At 27.2% G+C, this 12,177-nt stretch overlaps 1 protein-coding gene across 1 annotated transcript in view; it reads right to left on the reverse strand.

Moving 5' to 3' along the window:
* Window positions 1-1,986: 1,986 nt before the first annotated feature.
* The window catches only part of LOC107164934 (uncharacterized), a 37,693-nt gene continuing 27,502 nt past the window's right edge, over window positions 1,987-12,177 (reverse strand). The window contains exon 6 of the mRNA XM_015512949.2: window positions 1,987-2,173. Coding sequence (XP_015368435.2) covers window positions 1,987-2,173 — 187 coding nt within the window. The remainder of the gene's footprint in view (window positions 2,174-12,177) is intronic.

The following is a 12,177-nucleotide window of genomic DNA, read 5'->3' on the forward strand; positions in this document are numbered from 1 at the left end:
AAGATGATACAATAACTACAACACCATAGTACTGCTATATATGACAGAAAAAAGTTTTCCGCTCGACAAGATTAATTTAAAAAGTTACAAAATACAACCTTTTTAGAGTGAGTAGGTACCTATATCGTGTCTTGTACCAAGGTTCTCGTATATATATTGTATATTATATATTATAGTATATTGTGTTGTATGAGTTAATGTGCCTTTCAAGATACTCATATTCCCGAGTTTATCGACAAATTCAGTTGGGGAGAAACGATTTTAAATGAGTTATTTTTTACAGTTATAAGACGTAAGTAACTTTGTTGAGTAATTGAAAAAAGTTCTTTGAGTGTTGCAAATACAAAGAATAGTATTTTAATGAGATATCACTGATATCATATTAGGCCTGATTCAAGCATTATTAAGTGGTCATGATTGTTTTCCTTCAAAGCTTTTAAAATAAATTGTTGATTGGTTTCTAACAGAGTCCAGCGATTTGATTCAAAATATCTATGAGTCAGTCTAACAAGTTTTACTTTTATTTATTAATAGGTATACTTAATAATTGTACAATTGAATCAAACGATTTTCTAACATTCTAGAATTGTTGTAATTAGATAAAATCTAATACTCGTATATCTTATATAAATACCATATTCATTATAGAAAAATGTATATATTGCATGTTCATGTTTTATCTATTATACATTATTTGCACAGTTATTATTCGTTTTATAGTAATCTATTTAATTGGTAGGTACTTCAAAATGTACTCATATTTCATTAATATTTATTTAAAATTTAAGCATAATATATTATATATATATAACAGATATATTATGAACATTTGATAAATATATTTTTATTTATAAGCTACCAAATAATGAATTACAAAAAAATGTACCAAAACCTATATTGTTTATATTTGTTCGACTTAAAAAGTTAGTTGTAAAGGCTACGTTCTTAAAATCAATTTATCAATTTATTTTTTATTTTATAAATAAACTAGCTGAACCCGTACACTTTGTAGCCCGTTAAAAGCCTACCTTTTAAATGTCTCAAGCTGTGTGTTGAATTCATTACTTGTGATTATGCTTGTAGTATTTTTTTTATACATAATGGTTAAAATATACCAAGTAATTATCTTAAACTGATAATCAATCTAGTTTATTGTTATGTAATTTTATTCGTTTTATCGAGAAAAGTCTGAAATTCAAGTATCCAGTTGAATGATATTTATTGAAATGTATTTGGACACACAATATTTTTTGTTCTTCCTTCTGGTGCATACACAAATAAATCAGAAGATTTTTGGACGCGTGAGAAACATTTGCATTTTCCAAATTTAGTCCATAACACTTGTAACGATTATCATTGTGATTTTTTAATGATCATTGCAAAGGTGAGTCGCACCGGAAACTGCAAACGTTTGAATTCAAAAAGCATATTTGTTGAAATCATTGGGATGCGTGACAACAGTATATCTTCGTCTTTAAACTTCTGTTTAAAATTGTAGCTTCGATAATGTTGTTCATCTACTTTTTCACTGAAAGCCTCATACTGTGGCATAATCTTGCTAAATTGATGTTTCATAGAAGAATGATGGGCTCGAAAATTTTCAATGTTAGAAAGTGTCTGACGAATCAAGTGAAGATAATAATTTAGTTGGTTAATCGACAACTTCGTCTTGATTTATTACGGTATCTATGGACTGGTACGTTATCGTTTCGCCTTTAATTTCGTTTGGCATGGTGTTATCGATTGTAGGTATTTACACCTATATAGCTCGTGCAATGAATCACTGACGATTTCCATAATTTTGTGTTAGATTTGGGAAAACTTTGTCAATTAACTGATTGGTTATTGCTGTTTTTTTACAGAAATTAATTGGAAATGTGATGCATTGTGTTGATTCATCGATAGCTAGCTTACCATTCCCCATTTACAGCAATTGTTTTTCGAAATCAGCTGATGCATCATTTTGTAGATGTACACTCGTATATTTCATATCGGTTTCCAATCTTGCATCTCGTTGCTCAGTTGTTTCAGATAAATGGAATTATGCTTGACGGTCCCTGGAGGTTCCCAATCTTGCATGTCTTTGCTAGATTGTGCCTGAAGCTCATATTGCCATTTTATTTCGTGCTTGAGGCGTAGAACTACTAATAGATCTTTTTTTCGGGAGGCATAACTGCAATTGCATAGAAATGGCGTTGTTATAACAACAAAAATACAAAATATCTTGTAATACCATAGACGCTCGTGCCATGGAAAAAATAATAAAACATTTAAGGAAAATAATTTCTTTCACACTAATGGTAAGTATCACTAACAGAAACAACCTATAAACAAAAATTTCCTTCGTAAATCTCAAAATGTCTGTTTAAGCATCTCACGGGGTTAGGGAGATGAATTGATTTGCGAATCTAAACCATCCGGGATGTTACCCAAACGCATACAAAACAATTCATTCAAGTTGGTCCAGCTGCTTAGGAGGAGTTAATTAATCGTTAGATTCATTTGAGAACCGTTTGATGTTCGAACGATAAACTATGCATAAATCTATTAATTCCATGCATCAAAAGACCAATGTTCATATTTTTAAAATTTTTTTACATGTATAGTTTTTATAAAAAAATATTATTTGTGTTTTTAAGTTGAGTATTTTTTTTTAACAAACACTGTTCTAACCATTTAAGGTAATTACAAAGTGAAATGTAATGATTTAATACATGGAAGTTATTTTCTTAGGATATAATAGCTTATCAATTTAACACTAAGTCAAAATGTACTATGTATAATTTATTATTTAAAACAATAAGTAAAAATTATTGATTTCATTTAATTATTTTAATTTTAATTCAAAATATAAAATTAATTTATAATTTTTTCAACTACTTTTTGAACATACAATTGAAAAATGACAACATAAAAATATAAAGTCAACAAGTATTTTTTATTTTATTGTTTTCATATTTTTGTTTCGTTATATGAAGTCATCAAAATATAATATGCATAAAAATATTAGGTTATACAAAACATGCTAAATTATTTTCCTAATTGCAGCCTGTAGGTGTATTAGAGTACGTTATTTTATTACCTATTACATATCATTATACTGAAAATTCATATGAAATCTCTATTGAAATATTTCAATTACCTACATAATTTCAGATATAATCAAAATGTAACGTTCTCATAAAAGAACACCGAAATGAGCAAACTAAATCCAAGTATGTTCATTGTTCATACCGCAAGGATCATATTAAATTAAATTAAATTATGAGAATCAAAAAATAAAATCTATTCATATTTCAAAACTAATGATGATTTATATTTTATTAAAATATTTAACTATTTACATAGATACTATTATTTATTATATAAACTACATTGTATAGATGGTGTGGTTAGTTGGCTAAAAAGTATCTCAATACCAATTATATATAGGACATATATTAGTTGCGTATAATTTATACACTCGTATATTTATTATATATTGTGTTCCTAAATAATTGTACATCCCATTGGTTATTATTAATAATATAGTTTGAAATATAATATATTCATTTATATTATAAATATTATGTATGTATATATATACTAAAACATAATATTATATTATAATCAATGCCATCTGTTAAAAGTTTATTTCTCTTACTTTTATGATAATATTTTATTATATACGAATTTTAACTAAAATTATTTAAGAACTAGGTACCTCTCTAAAAGTACCACAGTTTTGTTCAAAATCGAATTATAAAACATAAATATGTAAATTAAGATGCTGAAATAGTTAGATGATACACAAAATTATTTTTTTAATATTTAATATTATTTTATTAAATAAAAGAAAAACAGAATTATAATTATAATGAAATAAACCGTTCTAAGTAATTTTGGTATTATAAAAAACAACTCGTAAAACTTACAAAAATTTAATCAGTAAGATAGAGCATTTCAAAACAAGCTATAATTAAATTTGAAGTAATGGTAAAAATACATTTTGGACATTACTTTTAAACTTGTTAAGAGGTTATACAAAGTCGTACTTGGAGCTTGTCTGTAATATTATTGTTAGTATATATCCTACAGGAAAACAGAAAACTTGGTCATAATATCATAGTTTATTGGAGCACTTGGAACAGCATAATGAATTAATGCCCATTTAACCATAATATAATGGTTTATTGAAATATAATATTAAGTAAACAAATTTAAACTGTCTTCCATGTTAAATATGGTTCATTGTTCAGTAATAATTAATAACAATAGCGTCACTCACTCTTGCATTTTTAGAATTATTTCTCTTACAGTGTTTTGTTTACAAAATAATTATATGAACGCGAAAAAAAAACGAGTAATGTACAAAAAGGAAAAAAACCATTCCTTATAATTTTTGAAAATGTACTGCACACTTATTATAATATATTTATTATTTATATTATAATTATGGAAATCTATTAATTAAATTTAATTTTAGGTATTTTTTATTTTTTTTATTAAATTCTTAATTCGATGTGAACTTCGCTTCGTCCGACTATCTTGATCGCTCTTCTAATATTAAAGAATAAGCACTAGCCGTCTTAAACGAATTACCTATAACATAAATAACATTAAAACATTCAAATAACGAACAATCCTTATTTAGTCGAATATTATTCAAACAAAACATTTCGCGTAACAGCACTCGGCAGAGGTGGCGTTTATTATTATTATATTTTTTGTGTATGTTTATACTCGAGTCTATTATTGTTCCCATAAATAACGAAAACAAACAAAAATCGAATCAGTATTATATAGACGGTCGACAGTGTATTTTAAATGTATATATTATAGTTTGCTTTGGAAACCGCTTGTTACGGGCATCGATTTTCATTATACGTTCGAATTCAATTCACCCGGTTGGGTTTATTTTTTTTATTTATCATTATTTCCCAAATTGCGACGATGAATATTTTATGAAGCCGTCAATCATACAGAGCCTGGTTTATTTTTTACACCACAACTCCCTTAGCAACGGCCGGCCAAACACCCATCACCCGCACCCACTCATACCCGCTTTCGATACACGTCGCTATATCTATAGCACGGACCACAACTACTATTACGATTAACGACGGGCTGTCGGACGGACGGCAACGGATTATTTTACGGTAATATTATAATAATACCGTCGCACGTTTTTCGGACAAATATTAATCGGCTAGGCAAAAGTGCAGCTGATGGGAAAATACAATATTGAGTTATTAGGTTAGGGTTACAAACATATTAGGTATCTACAATACGGTTATTTCTATTATACTCGTTTTAAAATTATTATTATTTTACGTAGTCATTATCTATAAATTATAATATTATGTATTGTTATACATAAGTGAACTACAGTGTCACGCCTGGTCATCATTCGACAACGATAGGTGAATTATATAGAATAATTTGTTTGAGTTTGATATTATGTTATTTTGAAATACTATTACTATAATTTATTTATATTTTTATTATAATACATGCACGTTATTAAATAATAAATTATAAGCTCACACACCATTCGGTGATCCGTATGGTATGCACGATGATAAATATGCACTCAATCGTTTATTATGATGAACATTATTATTTGTAACATTTTTCACAAGCAAATCGTTTCTTATATTTTTTATTTTTCGATCGACACGTGTTCAATTACGTAATGTTCTCGATTTTTGTTTACACTTTACCCTTGACTTGTAATATAACAACATCATATGCATCAATAACGCAGATAGGATCGGTAAGTTAAAAAGTCGTAAATTACTGTGTAAGGTCTTATCAAACGATCGTGTACGATATAAATAAGTTTCAATGAGATTTTAGTTTGTATAAAAAATTATGTTTTCTGGACAAAATATCCTACGACGTTTACAGACAAAAAAATCTGACAGTATTCCCTGTTTCAAACAATAATCGCATCACGCAAAGTGACTCCCACCAAAAGAGTTATGACAAAAACGTGTATATAATATAGTAGAGTCATAAGAAATATATAACTATAATATTATCAATAAATATGTAATAAATATTATTGATAAATAATATCAATAAGATATACATCGAATGTCGAGTTACATTATCTATTGTTTTATATTTATATTATATTATGTATTTTACCCATTTTGAATGTTTCTATAAATTATTATTAAGTCATTAAGAAAATAATTTTCATGCGAGTTTAATTATTATATGACAAATTTTATAAATTTGAATATTATATAGAGTAAATAAAATATTGTAGTTTGGTGGTCACGATACTAAATGGAAGAAATGGTGGTATAATATTATTTAACCATACCTATAGTCAGTGTTTACCTAATTGAAATTTCTCTTGGCGTGGTTGCTTATTAATAAAATAAATATTACTTGAATAATAAGACGGTTTTGGTGATAAAGGGACTGAGTCAGTTTTTACAATATTGTAATATTATATTTTTGTATTGTACATAATGTTATGCTGGATGAATTTGTGACACTGATATTTGGTTAGCTCAATAAATAATATAATTAAGAAATCAGATATAATTAGAAAAATATATAATAATGTAATCCTAATTTATATACATTTCACTATTCAATAAGTCTTAAATGCTTTAGTTTTAATTTTTTTCTAGATTCTACTAAGCCAATAAAAATATTAGCTAAAACTGCGGACTAAGTATATAATTTACTGAAAACGACAAGGTCGATGGGGTCAGAAAACGGACACCAAAATATTTCTCGCACTGGTTATTGAATGTTTTCATCACTACCAATGACATTATTTTGCGTCAAATTTAGTATCTTAGTTCATACTATTTTATACAAATGGCGCTGTAAGCTCGTGCCCATCACGACCCTCCTTCCTTAACTTGTTTCTTGTACATACGTTTGTGGCTCTTGATAAGTTACTCATTTCTATACCAATATATCTTATTTATGGGCTAGAACTATAATTAATATGCTTAATTATGTATATATCATAATATATATAATAGTGACATGGTCACGTTACTTGATGATTTTATATTACACCAGTACGACGCGACAGATTTACATGATAATTCAAAAGTAATTCTTTGGTGACATGTTTCGTTTTTCTTTCCTGTATTCTTACCCCTCCTTCTCAAATGCACCGTGTATATAGTATGAAATTAACGTCAATGTGTGTTTCGCTGCAGCTATGCCATATTATTAGGTGTACCTATATATACTCCGTTGGCCCGCTATATAAACATGTATGCACAAGCACAACGGAGAAGGGTGGATCTGCGTAAAAATGAAACATTTTCGTTGACGGCGGCGGCAGCGAAATTTCATTAAGCTCTGCCAAACAACATTTTTACGACGTTATTGTTGGCCGTCAAATCCTGTTGTTGTCGTCTAATGAAACCCTCGGTTCTTCACGCGTCGCCACCCCTTTTATTCTGACAATGTGCAGGGTACGTGTGTCGGCATAGCTATGGAAATGATATATATATATAATATATGTACAAAGAATAAAATCATTTCACCCCGAGAATGACGTAACTCGACGGAGACTTGTCACTGAGTCGGAGGGGTGCAAGGAACAGAACGGCTGTAAAACAACGTCTAAACTGCCTCGGCATAAAAGTCCACTCGCTCACACAGTTATTATTAAGGCCAGTCCACGTGCACGCAATTACGTTTATACATACACGCGACACTGGATAACATATAATGATACATAAAGGTATGTTTGAGGCGCGTACATCGTTTTGATGATACCCCGTCGCGTCATCTATGGGGCGTGAATAAAAACAATTTTTTTTCGATACACCCTCTAACGTTTTACTAGCTATCAAGCGTATTTAACGCCCAGGTAAAACCCTTAATGGCTCACTGATTTGAGACCATTGACGTTAAAACAAATATATACCTACCTCAATGTACATACACACACACACCCACATCGCTTCTATTGTATATAATTAAAGTCCAGCGGTTCCCAATCTTTTTGGACGGCGGTGCCCTTTTGTTTGTAAAAATTTTGTTAGGTGCTCTTCTGTGAACATCACGAGGAGCGTGGTAAAAATAAACACTATAGTTTTCATTCATAACTGATTTAAATAATTTTATTATACATATTATTAGCAAATTATAATTTTATAGTTGAAAGTAAAAAGAAAAATTCTGCTTTAATAGTGAAAAACTAGTAATTAATGAGATATTTGAGGCTGCTTATTTTAGGAAAGTTTGGCAATAATTTTATCTGTTTTTATCTATTATTGAATTATTGGACACATATTAGAAATACTATATTTTTTAATATTGGATACACAGATAGTATGCTAAGTAATTTTGTACGTAACATTTTTTTTTGCCTTTTGAACTACTAAAATTTTTTAATTTTTAATACCTATATAATTTAATAATTTATTTCATTTTCAGATGAGACTTAGTGCCCCTTAAATGAGCTTGTTGTGACGCGATACACAAGTTGGGAACCGCTGAATAGTTGGGAAAAAAAGTTAACTAAATACTAATAAATTGTTTACATAAAAAAAAAAAAAAATGCTTTAATTTAATACTTTAAAATAATCTAAATATTCAGTATAATCTTTTTTTTTTAATATTTATTAGAAAAATAAACAATCTATACAAGAAATGTACAATAAGCTTATGTGTTAAGAGAATACATGACATGAAAAATTGAGTAAGAAGCCACCCACTGGCAACACTAAGGTCAGTATAATCTAAAACAATTTTATATTTTCGTATCAACGTTTCGAAACACCGGAAAAAATTTTCCTTCGCATCAAAATACCATCCCTATTAATAATAGTATGATAAATGAAACTGATTTTTTTTTTTAATCAATGAAAAAACGTGAGTTTGTATATTTGAATTAGAGCCAATGGACGATATCGCATCATACTAAGGTAATATTTTACATAATATTTCTGTATTGTATATTGTATATAATACAGAATAGAGGAGTTATTTAGGAATGAAGGGATGAAGGGATGGATGAAGGGGATAGATCCCCCAAAACTTTTATTTTACTGATAACATTTTATATTTGGTAGGTTAGGTAGGTTAGGGTAGGTTAAAAACATATAATCATCTCACCCCCCCCCCCCCAACCAAATAAAATTGGCTATATTATATATTATTGTGGAAATCATTTGTAATCTTCTTCTTAATTACAAAAATCACATCACACACTTTTTTATCTACTTTGAATAATGACCAATAACTTGTAACCAATAAAGAAAATAATAATATCTATTACACTATTATGTCATTGAAATTTTGATAAATTATCCGTTTATGTGGTTTTAGCTTTATAATTTTTTTTTTTTTTTTAAAGATAGCAAACTGATTGAAATTAAAAATGGAAGAATGTATAACGGTTTACTAACCAATTATCATGTTCCAATAATACTGTAAAAAATAATTGATTTGTAGTACAATTGCCTATCTAAAACGCCGTAAAACCATATTTATTATCAAAAAGTATTTTACAAGACAGTTATTCCAATTTTATTATAGTTTAGAAATTTTGATCCACAATGATAACTACGTGATATGTTAAGTTATTGGTTCAATTATTTGTATAAACTAGATGTTATTTGTTTTAAACTGTAAATTATTTAGGTAAATTTGAAATTCCATAATCTTAGTACGTAGCAAATAACAAAGGATATAAAATCTAAATTATTTTGATTGAGAAAAATTACAAAGTAATAGAATACATAACCTATGAGGTAAGAGTTTCAAAAAGAAAAACGTTATAATAATGTTGTAAGAAGTTTATGCATAAATATATTCCTTTCCTTTTTATTAATTAAAAGGTGAATCCTGTTCATCATAAAAAAATAACATCATTAAAATAAAGTTATAACTTATGAAGTTTATATTCAATGACATTGATTAGTGTTTTTTTCCTTTATTTGTGTTCACGTTAGAATTTATTGGATACTGGAAATATTCCGCACAAGTTCATAACGTATATACAAATAGCTGTGAATGAAATATATGTTACATTAATAAATATTGCATGCTAATATAATATATTAAACTACTTTTATAGTTATGATAAGTTTTGTTATATATTATTTGAAAGAAACCTTATTTCTGTCATGAGAAATATTAAGCGAATAAGTGTTATAATTTATAATAAATTTTAAGTAAAATAACGCGAGAACACAGCATATATAATATATATAATTATAATATAATATTTTGTTTACAATTATTTTCCAGTCTAGTTATGAATTGTTTTATGTTATATTATGTAATATTATGTTCCTAAAACTACTCATAATTTAGTTTATTGTACATTTACGATTCCTTCTGAAGATTTCCATAATCTAACAAGTAAGTTTTAACCCACGTTCAACATGTATAGTGAAAAAATACTTTTTCCAAAATATAGCTTTATATTGTATGTGTATAATACGCATACCTATAAGGTGTTGTATTTATTTTTGTTTATCAGAACCAATGTTTTGTTTTATGTAGTGTAATTCATTATTCTAAATTTCAGACTAATACTATGATCAATCATAAAATTAGGAAAATTATATCTAGCTTTTAGTTTTTAAGATATTATAACCATTTGTATAAGTTTTGAACATTTTTCTTAATTTCGATATTTCAATATCTAGGTATAGGTATCGCCTAAAAACTAAAATTTTGTAAAAACTAACAAATACACGCCGATAATGTTCTTAGTTCGTACCTTTAAGGTTTATTTATCAAAAAGGATAATACGTACACTCTTATATTAAAGCTGACAACTCAAAAATTAGTTCTGCTGATCACAAATTTGATTTATTATATTATGTTTGGTAGACGAATACAACGTCGGTAGTCTTGTTAATTAATAAATAAAGTCCAAGCTTTATATTTTAACTTATGAAAATATTGAATAAACCATGAAAATATTTTAGCCTATATACATTTTATTTTTGTAACCTATATTATGTTTACATGCCACATGTATAAATTCATTGAACATCTGGCAATTGGCTAATGTTCAATGTAATTGCCTATTTTAATTTTTTTCAAATATTATTTTCATCCACAATAATATATGAATCAGCCGCATCTGAATGGTTCAGCGATAGCTGACATTCACAAATAAATTTATTAAAAATATTAGGAAATATTTCTTAAAATTAAAATAGGTAAGTACCAAATAGATTCATCAACCGTTGCTGATAATTAGCAATAGGAGTTGTAAAAATTCATAATTTTACTTTTAAAAAGTGTAATGATTATACGTACCTAATTCGTTTGTTTCAAATTATTTGTATTTATAAAAATTATATTTTTAACTGTTTAATCATATCTCAACATTATAAGGAATATACCATATGGTTGATTTTATTTCAAAGATAAATTTTATTTTTAAATTAAATAATATATAGATTGTACATATCACTTTCATGTTCAATCATTCTTTAAATAGAAATATTTTACATTATTAAATAAATATCTATTTCTACGATTCATTTAATATTTAAATTATTTCACATGTTAATATATATTATTATATCTTGAAATAGGTAGAGTATTTAACAGTTCAAAGTTAGAACTTCGTAAAGAAAATACATAGGTATAGGTAATATTCCTGTATATTGTGACAAAGATTTTATAAACTATATTTGAAGCACATAATATAATATTACAACGTTTCTTTTGCAAAAGAAAAAACAATTAATATTACGTTCTATTGTTATTTTAATTGTGGTTTCGTAATATTCATCTTAAAACAGTTGGTGTTTTAACAGTTAGGTAACAATTACGGATTCCAAAGTAAGTATTGTTCAGAAAATCTCGTTCACTGCAAAATACACAAGTGACAAACCAAACACCCCTTAAATTTAGGGTTAAACCAAAGACTTTCATGTTTTCTACCAAACTATAAATAAGAAGCTGGTGACTTCTCTCATTTGCTTATTAATTGTACTGCTCTTTCATCAAGCTGAATCAAATTAAATGTTAGGCTTCTCTCTCCAATGGTTCTGATGTAAATTCCTTATCAACTATAGTAACATGTAATTAAAACCATCATAATAAATACATGGCTTAAAATACGTCATAATCTTGATTTCAAAATATTTCAAAATTCATATTTTTAAAGGCGATTATTGTAATGGAAGAGACATTATAATAATTTAATTTTAAAAGATGTTTGCAAAAATTATTATT

Source organism: Diuraphis noxia, unplaced genomic scaffold, assembly GCF_037042655.1.
Source record: "Diuraphis noxia isolate RWA-SAM2 unplaced genomic scaffold, SU_Dnox_SAM2 contig0003, whole genome shotgun sequence".
In the NCBI taxonomy this organism is placed as follows: domain Eukaryota; kingdom Metazoa; phylum Arthropoda; class Insecta; order Hemiptera; family Aphididae; genus Diuraphis; species Diuraphis noxia.